We start from the raw sequence: 25,047 nt of genomic DNA on the forward strand, positions 1-25,047 counted from the left end.
AATCACTCAACTGCTGTCCTAAATGAATATGTATAATCTCTGAAGTTAAAAGCCTATTTTAATTATTTTTTCCTAATCTAATATCAAATGGCTACTGAGCATAAAACTGTTGCAAATTAGTATTAGATTTAATTCCCAAAAGATTATGCATTGGAAAATACTTATTGCTTTTCTCCTACATATTTTATCATATTTCCTCATTAATCTTGTTTTCTGATTTCATCACAAGATTTCCCTCTGGGCTGCGATAAGTTTCAGTCTTAGATATTTGCACTTATTCCGAAGAGCCCAGAACTGCTGGTTCAGATCCTGACATCACTATTCATATTTCAGCTGCTGCCTGACCACTGAGAATAAGATGACCCTGTGCTGCACACACATCTATCTTTTCCCTTTAAAGTATTTGATGATTTTTATATAGGCACCCTTACTGCTTACATGTCTTACTGCTGGGCTATTTCCAGGACTGACGTTTCACAGCAGGCTCTCCGCAATTTCTGGTTTTGAACAAGGACAATACACAATTTATAGATCTGTCAGCTGCTGCCTTATGCCTCTCTATATTCCCTAAATATCCCTTATGTTGCACTTTTACTCTTTGAGTAGTCTTACTCAGTTCTTACTTTGCTGCATGGTGCTGTGTAGCTTTTGCCGCAATCCTGCTTACACTTGTGCCCAGGTGTACATCAGAAGCTCAGCCTAGCTGCACTTGTGCATAGTTGACTCCTCGACAGCACGTATAGTTGTAATGTGATATTTACCTCACTTGTATGTTGCTTTGGACAGAAGCATTTGCTAAATAAGAACAAGAAATTAATGTAGATGTCTACATAACTGCATGTGTCTAAGAGAGAGATTGGTTCATTTTCTGTATAGATTTGCCCCTTCAAATGAGTTTGAAGACAAATAATAATACTAAATGTACCCTCATAACTTTCACTACCATATACATGTAGACAGGTGGCCCAGCGCAGTGCAGGGTTTCTCACCGTACTCCACTTTCTGTAAAAAAAACAAAAAAAAAAACAAATTGGTGTCTTCGGATGTTTATCGATACCAAGAATGCGAAGATACCTGCGTTCCTGGGAAACGTGTTCTTGCTAACTTGCTTCCCGGGAACAAACTTGGGACGCAGTGGATCATGGGATTGGTCTCGTCTGGTGAGGATGCAACCGCTGCATCTTTGATATTGGGGGCGGGGCAAGAAGAACATTTCTTCTTGGCATTTTTACCGTCCTCAGTACCTCTGTTTGTGAATATTGGAACTGTAGTTTGGCAATGGAAGATAACGTCAAATGGGTATGAGAGAGCACAAGAATGGTCACTTACAGATGTTGGTAAGCACCCTTTGACTTGCATTTCCTAGAATCTGTTGTTAATTACTGTGCAGACATATTTATACTGTTTTTATAATCCCCCCCCCCCCATATTTTATTTATCGATACTGTTTTACGCTGTTGAGAGACACTGCTTAATCTCGTTGTTCCATACGACGACAAATACAATTTTTGATTCTTGAATGGACCTTTATGGGTGATTTTGTGTGCCCTGGGATGGACAGGTATCTCAGCCAAGGCACGTCGTCTGCTCTGGTGCCCCTTGCTTCCTACATTCCTACTCTCTGTGACCCTGTAATGGGCAAACGGGTAGAATTTGGGCAGATGGATGGACGGCAAGACGGATGACAAGCAAAAGGGGTCTTTCGGTCTTTATTTGGCTGTACACAGCAGATAAGGTGCAGTTTTTACCCCTCAGTGTCTGGCCCTGCACAAGGACCAGGCTGCTCCCGATTCCCATCAAAGTGGAAAGTCCGCAAGAGCTGTATGTAAGAGTCCTAGTGCCTGCTTTGGTCCCTGTTCAAAATCAGGAGGAATTAATTTCCGATGGCAAAAAGGAGTTTTCCTGCCACACTGAGGAAACACGATGGGAAACAGGGACAACAGCGTGGAACTGAACATCTTTGTTTTCACGTTGCGGCTCACCCCTGCCATCTGCAAGAAATAGAAGAGAAATCCAGGGAGACTAATTAGCAGGATGATGCTCGCACCCTACTCTTGTCTCCCACGCAGTTCTGCGTGAGTCCGAGGGGGGGCTGAGGAGCTCATATGGTCTGGCGGGTCTGGATGTGATCAGAACACAGAGGCAAGCAACCATTTCCTACTGTGAGGCATGCAATGACCACAGGTCTTCCTCCAAGACCCAGGACTTTCTGAAAGACCACTACAGTAATTCCACCTGAAACATCAATCGCAGTTTAGTCCTGGCATGTTATGAGCATAGAGGAGAGAGATGACTGCATTGCCCTTGTAACATTCCAATATGAATGATTTGAGGCTTGGAGATACACCACCCTGGGGGCTGCAGTCATATGCTACACCGAGAGGTCTTTGATCATTTCTCACGTGGGTCATTGTAGAAAATCGGGTATGCTGAGAAGAATACCGTCCAAAAGATCCCCACCTCATGGCAACAGCAGCTTAACTCTTCGGATTTTGAGGCGCGACCATGCAAAAATGTGTTTTTCCATGGCAGAGTCGGCCCACAATGCTTTGCAAAAACATTTCAGTTCAATTTTTATTTCCACAGCTGAGTTTTCTCAAGGCAATCAAAATGATCGTGGATATTATTTCAAGAGGCGTGGACGCATTTCAGGACTGTTAATGTAGCACAGTTATTTTATTTAAAAACAGGTTCCATTTGTTGAGCCAAATTATATTTTTTTCTGTTTGATTTTATCACTAACAATAGGTGAAACTAGACTGTTGTGCATATGTATTTCGAAAACTGATAATACTGTCACGCAATATGCAAGAACTACAAAAACTATTTTCAGATTAGGAATCTGCAGGCATAATGTGCAAATTGTTTTGATTCCCAACAAGTGAGATTAGACAAAAAGTGCCTCCACTGGAGTTTGTGCTTTGCTTTCAGATTAATTCCTACAAATGGATGCGGAAAGGATAGAGCAAAACAAGGAGCATGCAGAATGGTAGCCGTAATATTCAAAGAAGTCTTACTGCCGAACATTTTTCAGAATCTGTTTTTAAACATGGACAATACTCACTTGTGAGACGACACAGAGTATGCAGAAAGGCACGACCACCTGAGAGGATGATACTGCTTCATCTGTTCATTCTGTAAACACTATTTCCCAACCCAGTCCTTGGGAACCCACAGACGGTCCGTGTTTTTGCTGCCTCCCAGCTCCCTGCGACAGTCCACCCCAAGGACTGGATTGGGAAACACAGCTGTAAAAGATCGTTTCACTGCAGCAGCCTTAATGCTGCACTTCAGGTTGGTGGTGTGTGCATCATATGTTCTCAGGTTTCAATATGCTGTTTGCTTGTGGCACCTCTCCATCCCCTCCAGGAAGACAACCCCCCCCCCCAAATTACTCCTTTGCATATAGAGGGTCTTCCACCACCCCCCTCCAAAAACTGTTTGCGGTGTAAAGCTTTGTTCATTGGCTAAATAAACAAACCTCCTAAGTTGTCTGCTTCTCTACTCCATGCATGTGGAGCCATTGCTGCTGCTGCCCTGCCTTTTTCCATCCAAGTTGGAATGGAAATGAAGGAGGATTATTGGAAGCTTCTGTCTTATTAGATGTGAGGGCCTCTGGGCTCCACAGGCTGTGGTGCAGGATAAAGGGGGGGGGGGCAGGGATGGATTTGAATGTCTTTAACCTGATAGATTTTATACGTTTGTCTGAGGAACCCTGTAGAGTGTAGAAACTAATTATAAGAATTTCTCCCATGGCAAAGCTACGTCAAACACAGGACCGATGTAACTATGGGGAGATGCTTACCTAATATCAAATGGTGGGAGGATGGCAACAGGGCAGCGCTGTCGCCCAGCCCCCAAGGATGCTCCCGGGCTGATGACGTGCTTGGCATGACAGTTGTTCATCAAAGTAACATTCGGCCTGTTGGGTGCAGCGCCCCCTATAGACCAGACCAGCGGCTGCTTTCAGGAACTTTCCAATCCTTCACAAGGGAGGGGAGTTCAGGCCTGTTCTCTTCCCAGGGGTAGATAGTGCAGGTCCAAAAGTAAAAATCCATCCATACATCCATACATCCATCACCGTAACTGCTTAATCCCAGCTGGGGTCGCGCGGGGGGGGGACCGGAGCCTATCCCAGGAACAGGGGGCTCAGGCGGGAACCAACCCTGGGCAGTCAGTAACACACTGCAGGAGAGTAAAGATCCAGACCAAGAATTTGTTTCAACCAACCAGTTGAGTTTAGTTGAAACAAAATCTTGGTCTGGATCTTTACTTTATGGTCCTGAACTATCCACCTCTGTTCCTAGGCAAACTATTCTTATAATGACTTGCTAAGTTGCCAGTGTTATCAACATAAAAAGCTAATATCTCCCTATGCCAACAGCATAACTTCCTGAGAGCATATTTAAACCACTCCCCCCCCAAGCCCCGGTGGCAGGTTGCCCGTGCCTGTCCTGCTTGACGTCTTCTGTGGTGTGTAGGGAGGCCTGTGTCATGCTGTAAGTCTGAGGATTACTGCGATGCCCAGTTGCTGACGGCTGCTTTCAAACAGAGAGACTCCACAGGGGGAATCGCACACTCTACAGGAACAGATTCTTTGCCAGGTGCCAGTGTAAAGATAATGAAATGCAGGAGGTATTACAAAAAATGATTGCTTACACATTTCAGAGGTCCCATGTTCTGCAAAAGGTCAGAGGTCACAGTGCGGGTGGCAGATCTCTGAGGTTTGACCCCACCCCCACCAATTGGGCTTCTCCCATTGGCTGTCGCGCTTGCCTGAACAAGGCCTTTTCGCGATCAGTGGCCCGTCTCTCTCCGTGACTCCACGTCCCGTGCCAAGCTTGTCCTTATCAAACAAGCTTTTGTTACACACAGACTCCAATGTGGAAAACATGATAGACGGATATAAACACTCGCTGCCTTCGCCTTCCTTCAAACCAAACAATCACTACTGTTACGATAAGACAAATGTTAGCACAATAACAAACTACAGAAGTTTTGAAACATCACGTGTCATCGGTTCTGGCACACAATGAACAGCGTTTCCCCTGTGAGTAAGTCGTTATCCGTAAGTACCACCCGATATTGGATAGCAGCATTATCTATCTGTACATTTACACCCTGTGCCACCTAGGAAGTATGACTGTGATGTACACATGTATGATTAATCTCTAGCCTGTTGTGCTTTCAGGTTGGACACTGTCCTACACCTACAGGAGGAAAATGCAGAGAGTATGTTATACTGTCACACTTACTATATTTTTCACCCATTAATTCCATCCATCCATCCATCCATCCATCCACCCATCAAGCTTCCATCCGCGTATCCAGCACAGGGTCTGGAGTTTATCCCCCGGAGTGTTTAGTACAAAAACTAATAGATGCTTTATTTTCTGTTTGCATAAGTACAAGCACATTGGAATGTTTCTTTTCACATATCCCATCATGCTCTCCTCTGAGACACATGTCTACAGCTGAAGGTGAAGCCTGCGGCTCAGGTGGGCTGAGTGTTCATGCTGTTTATGTGGGACCTCTGGAGCATTTCGGAAGGCGGGGGGGGGGGGGGGGAAGATGTGACTATACCACTGAGGCTCAAACTAGCAACCTTCCTGTCACTGGCGCAGAAGCCTAAACCACTGAGCGACGCACCACCCGGCACTGGCAGTCTTACCCAGCACACACATACCGTACAGCTCGCCCACAGGGAACCAACCCTGTCAAAGGTGACCGCTAATACTTCCTCTGCACTGTCCTGTTGACGAGGTGTGTGGTCACAGCTCTTTGCAGGATCCTTTTTGGGCATCAGGTAAGTAAAACAATGAACCCATTATGGAAACGACGTTGTTGCAGGACAGATTTTGACTTGCTAAGGTTTAACGGAGACGCCACGCTTGGCACGTGTCTGCGTTGCGAGGAGACGCCTCAGGCCACAAAGGAGAACTGACCGAGCCACGGCTGGTGTGTGGGACCAGAAACCTTGTTCATTCCCCCACCAGCTGGCAGGAAAAGGAACTGCAGGCGGGCTCTTATTTCCCATCGATCCCTCTGTTCCTGCAGCAGTGTGGGCCTGGCTATAATCTGCTCGCCTAAGTGTGAGGCTGCACTCCTCGGGCAGTCCCAGAATAGACCTGCCATGGCCACACTCAGGAGAACTGGGGGGGGGGTGCGTTATTCATGGTCACTCTGCTTTGGAGACTCACTCTACCTCCTGATCCTCCTCCATCAGCCCTCACACTGCAGAGCGCTGGCCAGACGGCGGCCGTCTGAACCTTCTGCTGAGTAGCATGCTGGAGCCCTGCTGGACTGGTCTACCAGTGACCCCATCAACTGCCGTCTCTCTCTCTCCGAAAGGCCCGACTCACTGCCTCCCCCCCGCTGCCCATATGTCCTCCTGACTGAATTCTCTGTTATTGTCTCTGCAGCAGGCTGTACTGGGGAGTCATAGACTCTCACACAGACACCACCATGAACCATCACCCCCCCCCACCAGTATCCCATGAAGCAGTACCCCAGTCGGTGTACCAACCCCCATGGCTCCTCTCCTGAAAATCTAGGAGATTAAACAAGTTTATGTATCACTTCGACTGTCAGTACTGTTTATTTAATCAGTCTGTAAGTTAACATCTGTTGAAGCAATATATATGTATATATATATATATATATATATATGAATACATATGAGCTTCCATCCATCCAAGATATTACGCATTGTAACACATCAATAATAGATCCGGAGACACTCAACCACACTTTACATTTCATAACGATAAAAATGTAATTAATTTTAAATGAGTTGCCTTTGTAGCAGTATAATATAAGTAATCTAAACTGAGTTGTGGGTTTTTAATAGCAGAAATATTGACTATAAAAGAGAAAAGGCTCTCTGGTTCTGATGTTATATATGGCTTTGCAATTAATTGTTTTACAGTGATATTATTTTTAAGACATTTGCTACAACAGCCTAGCTGACAGAAGTCCATCCATCTCCCAGAACTGCTTGAAGTACACGGGGTCACAGCGCTCACAGCCAATTGCAGAAGAGAGGCAGGGAATAACCCAGGTTGCCAACCCATCGCAGGGCAGGCACACACCACTCAGGAACCCTAACTCACTGGAGGACCTTGAAGGAATCTGGTCCCCTGGCCACTGCACCACCCATAAGCATGACATCTCTGTTATATAATTCTGTTGTTTTTTTCTGTGCCAGTTGAGACTGCATTTCGTTTGAATATAATAGCTAAGAAACGCTGTAAATGTAATATCTACTTTATCTTAGCGTCTGCTTCCTGGAATAAAATGTTACGGGATTGGATGCAGCATTCTGTTCAAGCTTTATTTTTCTTTATTCTTATTGATGTATGTCCACTTTTAATTTAACCATTCTGTTTTATCCTAGTTCTCTTGTATATGAGTCGGGGGTGTGCACAGGGTTTTGCTAAACAGGCACATTTTTTGGGGGGTGTCAGCACTGCTGTTTTTCAGTGTGAGGGCCAGCGGTGGACAGAACCAGCAAACGGGTTAACAATGGATCCGGCCGAGCGTGACTCAATGCCAGCCAACGGCCACAACCGGACAGGACCACGCCTGGCCCCCCCGCCCCCCCACTTCCCCTCTCAGAGAGAGAGAGCACTATGGACCGACGCGGACAGAGTACTTTTATGGTGGCTTTGGCCGCTTTGCTGTGATTTCCGCTAAAGGTAGTTTGCGCGCTCGTTCAGGTGTTCGCTGTGAGGAAACAGAATGTGCATAAAAGTTTGTGCGACTCCACATCACCTGCACCGCACCAGGCACAAAAGCACAAAGTAAAATAATGTGTCTGAACCCTCCCCCCCCGAAATGTTTGCTACCAATCAGGCACATGCTTCAGTCACCACTATCATAGCGAAATCTGCGAAGGTGACCCCACTCAGTGGGCACAATCAGCCGAGAGCTGGTGAGCGGCTCAACCTCTGTGCCTGTGACTGGAAGGTCACTGCTGTGAGTCACATGTCTGCGCCGTGACCCCCGAGCTTGGTCTCACTCACCTGTGTGTCTCATGGAGACCAAACTGAGGAGGGTAAAGAGAGGCATTGCATTTGTGCAAATGGCAAAAACAAATCTGAAGTGTCTATCAATATGATTGCTGGACCCCCATGACACTAATTTTTGACTATGAGTCTGCATGTCACATGCCCTTTGTCCACTAAACTGAGGGAAAAGCAGTTGCAAAGCAATTGTCAGAGTAGCAATTCCTGCCTTGAACTGGCCTCCCACTCCAGCCCCCCCTTAACTCTAATTAGTTAAAAGATGGATGGATAGAGGGAAGGACAATTCCTAATCCTATAATTCCTAATCTCCTAATTTAAAACTTATTTAAATTTTTGTACATCTAGGTTAAGCAAAAAAGTATTTTTCCAGAGGGATGGAAATGCAAGTGTGAATTTCTCCTTTTCAATGGCATGGCTGATTAAATATTTAAAGCAGGAATTTGATGTAACTTTAACCTGAAGCCAAAAGCCAAACGTCGTCTTCACAGAGGGAAGAACTCTGCATGCTCGCGGGGGGAGGGGGGGTGTCATCCAAGGGGGGTCAGTCCAGCAGGCGGGTGAGGATAACTCGACATTCCGTGTGTCGCCTCGGGATGAGTTTCTGGGACGCTGCAGTCACTGAGATGGAGCACCAGAGTCTACTGGGTAAAGCAGGGTGTTTTCACGTCGATGGTGGGGCAGAGGGATGGAACTGGAGAAAGGACAGGCTCAGTCCCCCTTTGCCTCGTCTGCGGCTGTCCTCCAGAGAGCAGACAGCCTCCGTTATGAGCAGAGATGCCTAGAATTCCTCAGGGGATTTGGGTGAGAATGCAGAGAGTCGGAGGGGGAGTGGAGTTTGGCCTTTACAAGTGGTTCTCCGCTGTACTGGTGGCCAATCGGGAGCATGGAGGTAGCCAACCACTTGCATGCCCTCATCCAGACCTGAGGAAAGCATGACTTTAGATCAGTCTGGGAAGTTTGATGGACGTGCTTCTGAGCTGGGATATTAGCAGGCCAGACAGGTAAGAATCTGCCCACAGTTGACCGCTTTTAGATTGGCTTACTGAAGGGCCATCGGCGTGCAGGCCCGTGCTCGCAGGGAAGACAAACACGCAGGCAGAATAAACGGAGAAGGATGTCCAGCTCTGCCCAGGCTCTCAGGGGGCAGGACGACAGGAAGAGCCTGGAGCGGCCCTGTGGCGATGACCCCCCTCAGACAGCAGTTTGGGCGGTTGCTGTTGTTGCAAAACTAAGCCATATTACTTGCATTGTGCTGTAGTACCCAGGCACGTTTGAATATTTATTGCTTTGCTGTAGATATTCAGCCACTGTATATATATAACCTTTTTACTGCTGAGTGCTAAACCAGTGTTTCTCAACCCAGTCCTTGGGAACCCCCAGACAGTCCCAGCTCACCTGAACCAAACACTCCAGCAATCAAGACCACCAAATACCCGGCACAGCTATGCTAAAATGGTGCTAAAGCACTGTGCTACATAAAGGGGGACAGCGCCTCCACAGCATCAAGGACTGTGGCCCTGGTGCCTTTCTGCCCTTCCAGGTCCCTCCTGACCGTAAAAAAAAAAACAATTAAAAATGCAGCAGTTTTCCTTGGTGAAGACTGTGGAATGTAGATGCGCAACCAACCCAGAGGAAAATCTAAACTGCAGAGTCAGTCCTGGATGCTCTTTTACCGAGCGCAGCGTGATCATCGAGAAACGCCTCCGACAAGACACAGCGAGTAAAGAAGTAAACAGCACTCACCTCGATTCATCATTGTTACAGACTTAAAAATGTAGCAGGTGATGGCGTCAGGGCCCACCGCTGCTGAAATACCCTTCAATTAGGAACTGAGTCATCACTTGGACTCCTGAGTAGGGTGGTGATCATCTCTTGAAACGGTGCTTCTGATAGGCAGGGCTGGGTTAGTGCAGACAGCTGGAGACCAGGCGAAGCAAAACCGAGGCCCTCGAGGAATCCTGTCATGAATTTATTCAATTAACTTTTGTTGTTTGTTTGTTTCAGCTTGTACAATGAGCTATGTGGGTCTGTACATGCACTTGCAATGTGCTCCAGGGCACCTATATTGGCAAGGATGTCCTATAAAAATTATTTAAAACTAAAATTGATATACATTTCCCCCTGCATTGAATGTGCTGTCATGGAAATAGGCTTGTTTTGACTGGCAGGTTCCACGTGACTACTAAATATAAATCCACTGTGTTTATGTTCCATTAAATAGACCTGGTGACTTTTTTCCCAAAATGGCAATTCTGCAGAAATCCCCTACATTCTAGGGCCCCCGCCTCCCGCCCTTTACCTGCTCGAAGGGGGATTCTGCAGCTGACCCAACATTACTAGTGAAGGCTGCCCTACTCACAGAGCAGCAATAATACAGTGCTAACCCTCTGGCAGCTCCCGGAGAAAAGAATTAAGTTACAACCTCTGGTATGGAAGATATATTGCACCATATAAGAAAGATGTGTTATCTTAATCCCCCTGGCATTCCAATATACCTTCGGCTGTTTTTTCTAGTAACTAAAGGAATTTATAGCTCCTTCTCTTCCCACAAAAGCCCACAGAATGTCACCCCTAAAAAAAGACTCTGCCCTTATTTTCATGCATGTAAAACCATTTCCAGTGTTCTTGTTAAAGAAATACAGAATCCTATTATGAGTAAAAACGGAATACACAAGTGCCACAATTAACTGCCTAATACAAATTCAAACAAGAAGGAGCATTAAGGACTTGGATTTAGTTTCATGTTAGAAGAAAAGGGGGAAACATCCTAATTGACAGGAATTCCTCTGCCAGTGTGACCACACAGGCCAGCGTTCCCATTACACACGGCAATAAGCAAACGGCAGCCAGCACAAAGCCGGCCCCGCTCTCTGCAGCCTCGTCCAATCAGGTGTTCGGAAATGGCTTCCTCCAGCGAGAGTCGGCTGCTGATTGGACGCCGCTGGAATGCGAGCACACTCACCAAACAATGGGCGTATTCTCTTGATTGACATGACGCACATTCTTCGTCTCGCAAATTCATTTAAATTTATGCAGCTCTGCTCAGGCGGGACGACGGTGAAGTGTTCCCTTGTCGGGGCGAGTACCGAGGCGTGCCATGCGCTACGACTTTGGATAAGCTTTATAGTTTGTAACGCTGCCATTTTTATTTTACTTTCCAGCTAAACAAAACAGACGGGCAAAACTCTTTGAAGGAAGGAAAACGGCAGGATATGACACAAAAACATGTCACATTTCCGTTAGAATACTAGAAATATAGTTCATTTTCAAGCCTGTAAAAAATTAGAAACAAAACAAACCACAGAATAAAACATTTCATATGTATTTCACTTAGGCTCTGTATATTGTTAACTAACTTTTGAGGAGTAACGACGTTCTGTTTTGCCCGCAACTAAAGTCATTGTTAAATAAAATTACGATGCTTCCCCCTGCTGGTCATATTTAAAATAACAACACCTATGACGTAAACGGTTTCTGTAAAAACCTGAAGAGAAACTGCTTATCTCAAAGAATGTCGAAATATCAGTAAACAGACTATATACCTGGTTTGGGAAATATTCTGGGACACTGATCCACTGACATCTCTCATTTTGGGGCCATGTCAGACGAGGAAAAAAATCCACTTGACGTCACGGAATAAAGTTGTTCTATTACAATTCATGGTTATTGATCTGTGAATTGTCGGATCCATTTTAATAATAAAAACCCTCCAAATTCCCATCACAATATAACTCATATTCTAAATAAACTGGTATTACAGATACATTTGGGATTTATAAATAATAAATACCGACCTGGGGTACGGTTCCCAAAAGCATAGTTGTTTGCAACTAGCATAGTTGGACCCATGCAACTGAACTGTTGCAACTATGTAAGTTGTTAACGGGAGCAGTTAACGGGAGAAACGTAACCCTGGCTGATTTTGACATTCTTCAGAAATCTGAATGATTCGTCGGTGTTTCACCTGAATTGCTCTGGAAAACAGCCAAAACTTAATCGCGAGTAACAAATTTTCAAATATCTCAAGAAAATAAATGGAAATTTTTGTTTCCAAAAAAAAAAAAACAAGCGGAAAGGAGAGATACCTTTCAGGTTTAGCGAAGCAGGAATGCGCAGATTTGTGGATCAGACGGCAGCACACATCTGGGGTTTGGTGTTGAACCCTGCCTCTGTTAGGTATTTGGTGGGATTTTCTCCAAACGGACAAGGACATGCTGTTAGGCCAACTGTAGATCAAAATTCACTCAGTCAATTTCTTGTTTTTGAGACGAGTGCCACCGACTTAAAATCAAGCTTCCACAATATAGGGAACAGTATTGGGGGGCAGAACTCACTCAGTCCTCATGAAATCCAACAAAAAACTTTTGTCCACATAACATTTCTCGAAAACGTGTCCCATGTACTGAGTGAGTTTTGGAAATGTTCTCTTCAGTTATCATCATCTCTTAACTGCATGCAGTGTGTATATGTGCCCTGTGATGCACTGGCATCCCATCCAGGGGATACCCAACCTTGTGCCCATGCTGTGTGTGGTAGGCACCTCGGGGGGGGGGGGGGGGGGGGCAAATTTCATACACTGGACATATTTTTGATGATGGACTGATGTTCTTCTTAGCACACATAGAATTTTCCTATTTCATTTAGTCATTTCATTAAATTGCTCATAGTTTTATTCCATGTGTTGTATAAACCCAAATACAGAAAATTCTTTTATTATTCTCCAAATACTGTCTTCATATAATGAATACTGATGAAAATTATACACAAAACATCAGTAAGCATCAAACCATCAGAGATCCAAACTAAACTTAATTTTTTGACACCATTATTAAATTTAGATCTAATGAGCTGCATTACTCATTATTAAAATTCAATCTAAATAATGAATAACCTATATTGTCCATCCATCCATCTTCCATCCACTAATCCAGTACAGTGTCACGAGGGGCCTGGAGTCTATCTTAGGTAGCATATGAGCCAAAGCAGGAGTAGGCCATTGACAGGATGCTAGTCCATCACAGGATATATGCACGCTAAAGACAAATTAGGAACACCATGGGTGAATCAGAATATGCGTACTTGACCGTTCTTGTGTTCTCATGTACCTCTGTGATGTCATCTTCCAGTGCCAAAGACCAGTTCCAATACTCAAGATCAGAAGTACTGAGGATGGTAAAAATCCCCAGATGTTGATCTTGCTCCCTTCCAAATATGAAGGATACATCGGCTGCGTCTTCGCCAAACGAGACCAATCCCACGATGCATTGCTCCCCAGGTCTATTCTTGGATGGCAAGCGACAAGTGTGATCTTTGCGTTCTTGGTGTTAAGAAACACCCGCTGTCTTTGGGCAACAGGAAGAAGTCTGTAAAACACAGAGAGAACATGAAAAGTCAGAAAACTGAGAACAAGGGCAGCATTCAAATTCCAGTCACATTCAGGGCCCCAGCATGTACACACACACACACACACACACACACACACACACACACACACACTCTGAGAACATGTACCTCTATTGTACTTCCATTCTGTAAATTCTACCATGGGGGACCTGTATTTCTTCAGACTGAAGGTGGGAACCCTAGTGGGGGGGCCCAAAGTGATATTTGAAAGTCCTTCAAATTGTGCTTGTTTGACAAAACCTCCTTGCCGATTTTACACATGTACTTTACAAGAAGTACCTATTCAGGCACATTTCCTTGGTGTCTGCTTCCTTAACCTGGAAACCACTCTGTCTTTCTAGCAAAGGGCAGGTCGACAATCTGTCTGTACAGTTCTAGAAAATATTCTTGCTATAACTTGGAACAATAAATTCAGCTGATATGACCTCATGAAGGACATAAAAATTATATGATCCACGCACTATTCATTTAGCCGTAAATCTTATCAGGGCTAACGTAGATGTCACTGACCTGACATGCTTTTAACAGTCAAAGAATGTTGAACATCTAGATTCCCATGACAACAGACTTAACAAATACATAAATACAGGGAAAATATGCCTTTAATAGCTATTATATGCAGTAATTGGAGTGGGAAAAAACTGTGTTGGTACTTACCTTGTTATTCTTTACTGGTAGATTATGAGACATACCAGTATACAAGAAACGTTCCCAGTATTCTGAAGAGAAAAACAAAGAGACCGTTTCTATATATTAGCAAGCACCGGCCTACTTGAAGCACAGATTATAATATTGCAGCAAATATATTTAGAGCAAGCAAACAAGCCTATTTAGGGAAATTGCACTGCTTCTAATTTTATAGTATTTGAATTTGTTTCACGTTAAAATTGGTAGCAAGGTTTCCATTCATTTCTGCCTAATTTAGACCTCATGACGTTTGATTTCAAAATGTTCCAGGGCTTCCTGATGTATCATCCCACGTCTTTTAACTCTCCTGTCCTGAGTTAATAATTCCTTTGAATCTGCTGTTGTGATAATAAGCAGAGAAAAAGGCATCGCTATGTGCTCGGGCTTTCGTGCTTCTGCTGACGTTCTCCTCTCACCGACGGGGGCTTTAGGTGTAGCTCGCTTTCCATGAAATGGACTGAGAAACGAAGTCATAATTGCCCATTCACCAGAGGTGCAAGAGAGAACATATCATGTACTGGATGAACACACAAGACAGCGGGGACAAGGCTGAGCTAGCTAAAATTCACAGCAGAAAAGGAATTAAAACCTCTAATCCCACTCCAATCCCATGCATGGAGATTCGTGTTGGGATTATGCTTGTCTTGAACCCTTATGTCACATTATGTCACTTTACATGAATCTTTCTGTAATAATCTAACTACTAGAGAACATTATTTGGTAAAAATATCTAAATAAATGAAGCCATAGTAGGTCACAGGACTCCTACTGTCATTTGAATGCATTAGATATGCAACCAAATACTAACTCCTATTCTTGTTTGACTGACTTAATTTGTGTACAAGTGAACCAGGGAAAAGAAACAAAGGTGTCCTGCATGTGCACATATAAACGCAGGATGACCCAGAACTTTCTGTACTTTCATCTCATATTGACTGTTTCATCTCAAAATCTCAATGCACAAATATACATTGTAAAATGTGATTTCAGCTTCAGAGTTTCAAAACTGATGAAGTGCACTGCATACGACAATGTCTCTAGCCCATTATCAGTGAGATCCATCCATCTTCTAGATGCCCATCCGGTACAGTGGGCGTGGGTAGGCATGGAGTCTATTCCAGGCAGCATAGGGCAAAAGAGAAGAAGAGATGTCAGTCTGCCACAGGGCAATATAATCAAAGATGTGAGATGTTGACAATTCTTTGGAAAATGTTTTTTTTGCCTTATAGTGCTGTTAGGTCAATAAGTTTTTAAAGAAAATCTTAAATTCAGTTCTAAACAGGGGTTCAGATTAGATTAGATCAGATCAGATTAGACAGACTTTATTGATCTCGGAAGGAACTTTTTGCGAATACAGCAGCAAGGCTTGTGGAGCAAAGACAAACATACATACAGTGCCAAACAGACAGTGAAAAAACAGTCTACACAGTGCAAACAAGTTAAGGGAGTGGAAACAAATGGAAAAACTACAGAGAAGACAAACAGAACTGGGAAAAACAGAACATTAGGAAATGTATGAATGAACGAACGAACGAATAAACATATGAATATGTGAATAACTATATGGATATACAAGAGACAGACAAATAAGTAAACAGATAAAGAAATAAATAACTGCATGGTATATGTGCAGTTGAGAAACAGACAGCACCCAACTTTCGCAGTTGCAAAGATGGAATGTTTCCTGACGTGTGAGGGATGACACCCTGGAACACACCCTGGAGAAAATTGCTGGGGGCTGAAAATGCTCCAAGACAGTGTTCCCTGGTACGGCAATGATTCTTACTCTTTGAATAAGAAATGAAAAAAATGCAGGAAAGGTTTGGAAACTTTTTTGACTGTGACATACGTTTAACAGTTGTACTTTTAGTTAAGATCTAATGAGCTTTAAAATGATGAATGGCGAGGGAATGGACTAGATACATTATAATATCTTTCAAGGTGGGGAAAATAGCTTTGTAATATATCAGGATAGCAGCAATGAACTCCAGCCGGCTTGTTACTATGTTGTGCTGATCTATAAGAGCTATAAAGCAGATTCCTCCCTTCACTTTTAATGCATATTATATAACCAGGCATGCCAATGACTCTCAGGAGTTTCAAAACAGCCCCGGGGGGGGGGGGGGGGGGGCTCAATGTAAGGCTCAACACTGGCTCTGGCCCCCCAGAATCCTCAGGAAGGGGTGTTGAATATATTTGGTTGTCAGAATTCAAAAATTCTTTCTTTAAACACCAGCTCACTTCCTTCATATTTACAATAATCGCAAAGAGATACGAGTTAATCTGGACACACTCCAAGTTGATGACATGAAAAATAATCAAAGCAGAGAGATATGTTGGAACGTGCCCATCCCACAATGAGCATAACCCAGTAACGCTGCACTTACAGGAACACGCATAGACAACTTAAAGTCCTACGTGAATATGGCAAAACAGAATGAAGTTAATCATTAAATTGCTTGATAACAAAAAGAGCCGGCAGTAGTCCATCCACACGATCACATAAAGCTGCAACCTGCAATCACCTTTGTTCCTTCTCAGCCTATTTGGGAGAAGACACTGGCAAGACAGAAGAGCATTTGGGGAAAAAAAAGCTGTCTACGAACTTTAGGGAAAGATGAATATAGACAGGAACCTGAAGAATGTCCTGGTTGTTTCGTTTGGATTTCTGTTCCTTTTCACAGCATATGGGGGACTCCAGAGCTTACAGGTAGGTCATACCGTACTTCAAATGATTCTCTATATTTATTCAAACACATAAATTTAAATTCTTAAAGTTTCACCAGTTTATATTTATTTATGAGAAATTATTTTAAGCAGTGCTATTCACAAATTAGCGATTATATGGCATTCTTGTTTAGCAAAATTAATGTTCCCCACAATGTTTATGGAGGCCCCAGGGTATTCTGAGCATTATAATATTTTCACAAAAACTTCTATGTGTATTTTTGCTTGACATAGGTCAGTCCTTGCACTAGTTCTGCAACAGCTGTACTGACTAATGTTTCAACAGCAGGCTTTTACAGTAGCAGAATACGGTGGTTCATTCAGGTCGCACTGGTACCTCACACTTTCAGGGTTGGGGACTTGCATCCCGCCACCACGCTGTTTGTGTGGAGTTTGCACGTTCTTACTGCATTACATGGGTTTCCTCTGGGTTCTCCAGTTTCTTCCTGAAGTCCAAAATCATGCAGTCAAACTGACATCGCCAAATTGTTCTTAAACTGTGGGTGTGTGCCCTGCAATGAACTGGCCTCCTACTCTGGGTGTACCCCAGCCTTATGTCCTGTACTACTCTAGGATAGGCTCCAGGCCACCCTTTAAAGAGGATAAGGAAATGGATGAATTGTTTTACAGTGACTGAAATGAAATGCTCAAAACAAACCCAAAATCGGTGCGATCTGGTGTCACATTTCAGAGCAGCCTGAATGCACAAGACGGAATGGGTGTGGCCTCCTTGAGTGTCATCTACGCTTCCATCATTTTGTCCTCCATGTTCCTGCCACCCATCCTCATCAAGAACTTGGGTTGCAAGTGGACCATTGTGGGTTCCATGGGCTGCTACGTTGCCTATTCATTGGGCAACTTCTTCCCTGGCTGGTATATCTACAATCTACGAACTATACTTTCGTCTATAAGTATATATTGAACTCAGGGGGTCCATCAAGGGGTGGGATGATTTCAAGGGCCCCTGATTAACCGGGGCCCCAAAAAATGGGGAACATAATTGGATTGGTTTAAGTTGGGGAGCCAGTATTTCATGTTGACTGTTAGCTTTGACGTCAGTCTTTTACCCAGAGAAGATTCTTTCCAACTTGGTCCTGTCTTAGCATGTACTATAACCATGTTTTGTAATTAATATCAAAGATAAATAAACAGAAAAATCCTTTGGCATGCAATTTGCATGTAGCTTGTCAGACTATGCAGATGAAAATACGGAAGTACTGGATTGACCAATGTTAGGTGACATATGGCAGACCTCAAAAGGAAAGTCAATCCTAGGGTGATAACTCTCCACCGTGCTGGTCCTGCCAGGCCTGCGCTGATGGCCACCTCAGTCATTCTTGGTCTGGGAGGCTCACCGCTCTGGTCTGCCAAGTGCACCTACCTCACCCTCAGCGGAAACCAGCAGGCAGCAAAAGATGGGAAGAAAGGGCCGGACGTCATCAACCACTACTTCGGGATCTTCTTCCTGATATTCCAGTCGTCAGGCGTTTGGGGGAACCTCATGTCCTCACTAATTTTCGGCCAAGACGCATCAATCGGTAAAGAAAAATAACACATTAAGAGTTGTGTACTGTGATTCAGTAGTGATTATGCATGTATATCTTTATCAGAGGACGGCAGGGTGGCAAAGTGGTTAGGCCTGTTGCTCTGGGGTTCAAGTCTCCGGCATGGAACCATGTGTGCAGAGTTTGCATGTTCTCCCCGTGTTGTCATGAGATTTCCTCTGGGTTCTCCAGTTTCCCCCCCACAGTCCAATAACATGCTGAAGCCATTTGAGGTTATCAAATTGCCCATAGGGGTGCGTGCCTGAGTGACTGGTGTGTGCCCTGAGATGGGTTGGCGCCCTGTCCTGGGTTGTTCCCTGCCTTGCGCCCGTATCCTCCAGGATAGGCCCTGGACCCCCCCAGAATAGGACAAGCAGGTATAGAAAATAGATGGATGGATTTTTGTTCAAATTTACATTTAGTAAGAGAGCTGTCAGGAACTGTATTCTTTATGAGGTAGGATAGGGTTTTCATATCCATGTAGAAAGTTTTTCGGGCTATCACACTATGCTTTTTATTAAAGACATAATTTGAAATGAAACTATTGAAATAATTCAAATCACCAAGAAAAACCCTAAGATATTGTACTGAAGTAAAAGTACTATTACTTTGATGAAATTCTACTTAAAGTAAAATTACATGTAAATTTACTGGTCTAAAATCTTCTCATTTAAAAGTAAAAAAATAGCTCATTTAAAATTTACTCAAGTTACTTAATTGCGTTTTTTAATTTACATTTTTTTTTTTACTCAGTAACGGATGTGATTTACATTGTAGCAAAGTACAATACTTCGAACAAAACATACTTAAGTAAAAGTAAAAATACAGATTATAATAATAATAATAGATACTTTATTGATCCCCTGTAGGGAAATTATCTTTACGCCTCCCTCAACTTACTCTTTCTGGAGTAAGTTGACCGCGAAGGGCTGCCACCCGCAGCGGCGCCCAGGGAGCTGGGGGTTAAGGGTCTTGCTCAAGGACCCACAGACGTGCTGAGGCTTTAAAAGTACTTAAACTACTTAATTAAAGTAATGCGAGTAAATGTAATTCGTTATTAGCCACCATCGTGAATCACTTTACCTGACATTGTATAAGTACATCACACATTAATGAGAATGCAGGATTCCAGTTCCTAGAAAACATCATTTGGTACACAAACAAACAAACAAACACGTGATTTATGGGTCAAACTAAATTGACAGAACGGTACACTCTGTGCCTTTATCAGCAGTACAACAGCCAAGACCCTCCTGGAATAGTATTATTTATAAGTGCATCTTCTGAACTTCTTATGTTGATGAACATATAGCTTTACCTTTAAGTAACCAAAAGGTGTCTTCTTAACTCTGCTGGTCCAAGCTGACATCCCAGATGACCGGCTGCAATCCTGTGGCACTGGCGCCTGTCTGGACAATTCCACCACTTCAGGCAACGTAACAACCCCAGAGAAATCCCTGGTCAACATCCTACTGGGCTGTTATATAGGTAAACATCAGCATGTCTCATCGCAATCATTTGACTTTAATGTGTACTGGTTCGCTTCTAAAAATGTTAAAAATATTTGTACGTGCATGCTAAAGGTCTCATGCATAGAGCTGTGATGTTAGGTGCCGTCTGTGTCGTCCTCTCCAGGGGTTGGAATTTTTGCCATAATCTTAGTGGCGGTATTTCTGGACAACATCGACAGGGCCAAAGCTCAGGCGTTCAGGGACAAGCGGGAGCCCTTCTGCAGCACCTTCTTCGCGACGTTCAAACACCTCCGAGACAGGAGACAGCTGCTCCTTATCCCGCTGACCATGTACAGTGGGTTTGAGCAGAGCTTCCTGGCCGGAGAATACACCAGGGTGAGGAGAGCACGCATCGCGAAATGTTCTCGGACGTTACTTTCTGTTATTCTGCTACTGCGTAGTTTCGATAGGCTGGTCATTGAGAAAAACAGGTACAGGCCCCGTGTTCTATAAGGCTTAATCTGGCCCTGGGGAAACGAGGCCTTTATACCTAGCAGTGTTGTCAGTCGAGACCTGGTTTGTCACAGAAGCAATAAATTACCCAGTGGGAAGTGAACGACAGTGCATTGCAGTGCATTGTTCCACTGGCTTTCAGAGCCAAATTGTTCTCATGTAGTTTATCTGTCCCAGACAACCACGTGCTGCCTTTCGTTAGCATTCTGGTATTTACCTGACAGTTTACAGAAGGTGGCCCACAGGACATGTGTCCCCCGCTTAAATGCATTTTGACTCTGATGCCTTTTTCTAACAGTGGCGGCCTGTGTGACGTTTTTTTGCTCCCTCTGCAGTACTACGTCACCTGTGCCCTGGGAATACATTTCGTTGGCTATGTGATGATTTGCTTTGCCGCCACCAATTCTGTATCCTCCTTCACTGTTGGCAAGTTGTCCCAGTACACTGGAAGATTCGCCCTGTTCACCTTCGGTAAGGAACATTCAAAGGAGGAAAAACTTAAAGCGAGGGTCATGTGACCAGCGATCCCGTGATGAAACTTGCACTTTGACCAATATAAGCTACCATGTCTAGTTGGCAATAGTCTCTTCTTTCTCTCCGATTACAGCCGCAGTAATAAATTTAGCCGGTGCCTTGACCTTTCTGCTCTGGAAGCCTCATCCCAACGAGTTACCTGTCTTTTTTGTACTTCCCGCCCTCTGGGGGTTGGCTGACGCCATTTGGCAGACGCAAACCAACGGCAAGTTCCGAATTTCTTTTTCACTTTATGTTGTCCAGCACGCTTGGATATTAGTTACAATGCAGATGTGAGTTCTTTGTAATTCTGTTTTTTTTGTGCTTGTTCGTTTTTCAATGACTAAATATATAACGTTTTTCGCTATTTCGGTGATGTATGTGCCGCCAGATAAGGGCACCTCCTGAGTGGGTGAAATTAGATATTTCATGACATGCAAGTAAGACGTTTTTATTTCCGTTTCAGCTCTCTATGGCGTTCTCTTTCCTGACCACAAGGAGGCAGCGTTTGCCAACTATCGCATGTGGGAGTCCGTCGGCTTCGTCATTGCCTTCGCGTACAGTAACTTCATCTGCCTTGACATTAAGCTGTACATATTGATAGCGGTTCTGATACTTTCCATGCTACTCTATGGTTGGGTGGAATACATGGAACACAGGAATCCTACTTTAAGCGTAGAGTACAGCGGAGACGCAGTTAAATTGACAGAAAAAGGGCCGCATTCTGACGTTCCACAGACGGCCATACTTGCGCAAACTCCGCTGTAAATGAATTTCATGTCCACCGTCCGAACAATTTCTGAGCCCTCTCCAGTGTCTCAAAGGCTTGTTTATAACAATTTCTTTTATTTAGTTGAAACGTTTAAAATTTAAACTTTAACTCGAACCACGTGTTTTCCTTGCAGAAAGGTATTTTAACATTTTTCTCGTCTTCCTTCACCATGGCAGCAAAAATGGAAAGCGCACGAAGTAATTAAGGTTAGACATACATTAATGGCACTTAAATATGAAAGGCTAAAAATCTAACTATTCTGCACAGTTCATTATGCATCACTGGACATCTATATACTATGGGTAGTATGTCAAGTGGTTGGTGACGGCTGTAATCGTAAGATCTCTCTTTGAAACTAACGTAGGAACACACAGCGGTAAAGCAATATAGTATTTCCACAATGCAATTAAATTTTTGTATAAAATAATGCGCAAAGGCTAAGAAACTTTAGACATTTAGTTGTGCTTTAAGAAGTAGGACTATGCTTAAACTTAGATATCCATTGAATGTACAGCTAATCGAAATCGATGATTGCATGGTATTTTGTTTACAGTCAGAGCCTGGATTTACACATTAAGTGAAACGGGAATTGTGTTATACAATGAAATACTGTCGGGTGGTTTTTCGTATGTTCTCTGCAAACTTGGGCCTTTTGAACTTGGGCTTACTGCTTTAAATCAGAATCTGACGTTAGATTAACTTAATTTTAGAAGGCATTTATAATGGCATTCAAGTGAGTTAAAGTATTTCATGTAACATGAATGCGAAATGAACGAATGAATGTGTGCGCGTGTGCTCTGTGACGGACTGGCATCCCGTCCCAATGCGTGTGTCCATCCCTCACCAAGAAATAGTTAGAAGATGGATGGATGCATAACGCCGATATGCTTCCTTAATGTCAAAGTTAATATACAAGCCTGTACTAGATAAGCTCTTAGACAAGATGGAAAGTGTGATGTGTTAAAACATAAAACACAAGTGTTATGGGAAAGGCACCATCAAATCTTGTAAAGAGCTCAAATAAAATTCCATAGTCTTACGCAGGCACAAAAGGGTTTTTTTTTTGTTTGTTTATATATTAGCACATTATATCCGCACATAATACAAGGATTGGTCCAGTACAGAAGGAGATTGGAGCATGTTTCGTCAACCTCAGGGTAATTCAGGGGACAGACACCCTGGATGGGATGCCAGGGGTAGAACTGTAATATATATATATATATATATATATATATATATATATAAACTTATATACACCACTTAAATACTACTGTTTTGAATTAAGGCTGCTAAGTGTTTTTACATTTATATTATTAAACAAAATGAATTTCAAATAAATGACGCTTTTCTACCTCCCATATGGGTTTCACAGTCTATTGTTTTTACATGCAAATTTTGTTATGATGCATTGTGGTTACACAAACACACATTTAGCCATGCATATTACTCAGCTGAATATATTTCGGAAACAAACCAAATGAATCACGGAATGAATAGAATTAAAACTTTTCTTTTGGCAGGACTCCCTTGACCTGCATTAACATTTTCTTTGTAATAATTAAACCGTTGTCTCGTTAATTTTGCTCTTACTATTTATGGTATGTGTGTCTTCAGATGCATTTACGTGCCTGTATGAAGCTCAGTAACTACATTGAAGGCATACGCTGTGTACCGTGCTATGCTAGTAGTGAGCTGGATTTTTTCAGCTGCCAGGCAATTTCTCCAATAATTATAATGACCACATAAAGCAGTAAAGCCTTCAGACATAGGACTCCTAGCTCATTGTACAGCTTTTCAGTTAATGGCACGGATCCCACCATCGTCTCCTGAAATCTTTCTTTCAGATCTTTATTACTGTATAACAGTGTTTCTGAATCCAGTCCTCAGGGACCCACAGTCGGTCCATGTTTTTGCTCGCTCCTTTACAGCTATGTTTCCCAATCCAGTCCTTGGGGTGGACTGTGGCAGGGAGCAAAAATGTGGACCGCCTGTGGGTCCCCAAAGACCGGATGGGGAAACACTACTGTATAAAATTAATTGCCCTTATCATTAATTCATTGTTTAATATTCATGGCGACACTATAACTCAATAACTGCAGAGTTCCAAACTTATCCCTGGCATTAATCCCAGTTCAAAAACTGGAATGGTCTTCAGCGGCATGCAAGCCTCACATCACCAAATGCAATGCTAAGTGTTGGATGGAGCAGTGTAAAGCACACTGCCACTGGACTCTGGAGCAGTGTAAAGCACACTGCCACAGGACTCTGGAGCAGTGGAACCAAATTCTGTGGAGTGACAAATCATGCTTCTCCGTCAGGCAGTATGATGGACAAGTCTGGGTTTGGCGGATGCCAGAGGAATGTTTCCTGCCTTCCTGCATTGTGCTAAGGCCTCTTAGTTCCACTGAAGGGAACTCTTAATGCTTCAACATACCAAGAGAATTCTATGCTTCCAACTTTGTGGGAACTTTTGGGGAAGACCCTTTTCTGTTCCAGCATGACTGTGCCCCAGTGCACAAAGCAATGTCGATGGTCATGTGACCTTGGTATGGAAGATACATGATTGGGCCACACAGAGCCCTGACCACAACCCCATCAAACACCTTAGGAATGAACTAGGATGAAGACTGTGAGCCAGGCCTTCACATCCAGCATAAGTACCTGACCTCAAACATGCTCTTCTGGAGTGCACCTCCCAGAAGACTGGCAGCTGTTATGGCTGCAAAGGTAGAACTGCATATTGATGCCTATGGATTTAGAATGAGATGTTTACCTACCCACCTCTCTCTCTTTCTCTGGACCTCTTCGTTCCTAAATCTCCAGTGGCGGAAATCACTCCATTCATACTTACACTTGAAATTCTGGTTCCTGGAGGGGCCAGTCTGAGAACATGTTATTTTCTCACATACACCGGCTTCAGTTTTGCTCCTGTTTTTGCTTCTCCTGTGTGCAGTTGGAGTTCACAGTTCACAGCCTGCATCATACAAAGGATCAGCAATCAGTGAATTTCATGAGATTAGCTGGCATGTACAAAATGTGTTGGTCTGGCTAAATCGTATAAGGCACCCAAAGTAAAACGTCCACTATCAAATACTTACATAACATAAATACAATGTCATTGAACTCTGGGTTGTACGACTTCTGGTATTACCTTGAGAATGACGGCAGGCCTACTTGTTATTTTATTTTCTGTGAGTTTGCTATGTGCAGTGTTTAACTTCTCAGGTATATGAAGCACTCTGTAAATAAATCTGTCCACACCCAAATGTCACCCCTCAACATAAACTTGAGTACCATAATATGGCCTGTTTACCGCGTATTTTGCGAGGTTTTATGATTCCTTCCACTCCATTTAAGCATAACTATAAACTTTGGACACGTGCCACAGTTTTCTTTTGTTTTCCTCTTAA

At 43.4% G+C, this 25,047-nt stretch overlaps 1 protein-coding gene and 1 long non-coding RNA gene across 3 annotated transcripts; one reads left to right on the forward strand and one right to left on the reverse strand.

Annotated features, from left to right (window-relative positions):
• Positions 1-12,118: 12,118 nt before the first annotated feature.
• Positions 12,119-14,149, reverse strand: LOC125714836 (uncharacterized). Its single transcript, XR_007383866.1, has 3 exons — positions 14,088-14,149; positions 13,133-13,390; positions 12,119-12,253 (listed from the first exon to the last, which is right to left on the reverse strand). It is a non-coding gene; the product is annotated as an uncharacterized LOC125714836 (long non-coding RNA).
• Positions 14,150-16,397: 2,248 nt separating this feature from the next.
• On the forward strand, positions 16,398-22,995 carry unc93a (unc-93 homolog A). Of its 2 annotated transcripts, none has more exons than XM_048986479.1 (8): positions 16,398-16,827; positions 17,536-17,717; positions 18,153-18,382; positions 19,751-19,876; positions 20,024-20,235; positions 20,688-20,823; positions 20,960-21,091; positions 21,332-22,995. In XM_048986479.1, the coding sequence occupies exons 1-8, from the start codon at positions 16,735-16,737 to the stop codon at positions 21,631-21,633; spliced, it is 1,413 nt and encodes a 470-aa protein (XP_048842436.1). In that variant the 5' UTR covers positions 16,398-16,734; the 3' UTR covers positions 21,634-22,995. The 2 variants fall into 2 exon arrangements, with proteins under 2 accessions (XP_048842436.1, XP_048842437.1); XM_048986480.1 differs by having other exon boundaries at positions 16,701-16,827; positions 17,541-17,717.
• Positions 22,996-25,047: the final 2,052 nt, after the last annotated feature.

The sequence above is a fragment of the Brienomyrus brachyistius genome, chromosome 19, assembly GCF_023856365.1.
Source record: "Brienomyrus brachyistius isolate T26 chromosome 19, BBRACH_0.4, whole genome shotgun sequence".
In the NCBI taxonomy this organism is placed as follows: domain Eukaryota; kingdom Metazoa; phylum Chordata; class Actinopteri; order Osteoglossiformes; family Mormyridae; genus Brienomyrus; species Brienomyrus brachyistius.

Excerpts from the sequence above, each read along its gene's own strand:
- unc93a (XM_048986479.1), top strand. The coding sequence starts at position 16,735 with ATGAATATAGACAGGAACCTGAAGAATGTCCTGGTTGTTTCGTTTGGA. Across the intron at positions 17,718-18,152 it reads GGCAACTTCTTCCCTGGCTG|GCCTGCGCTGATGGCCACCT; the intron begins GTATATCTACAA and ends TGGTCCTGCCAG. Across the intron at positions 18,383-19,750 it reads CGGCCAAGACGCATCAATCG|CTGACATCCCAGATGACCGG; the intron begins GTAAAGAAAAAT and ends TGCTGGTCCAAG.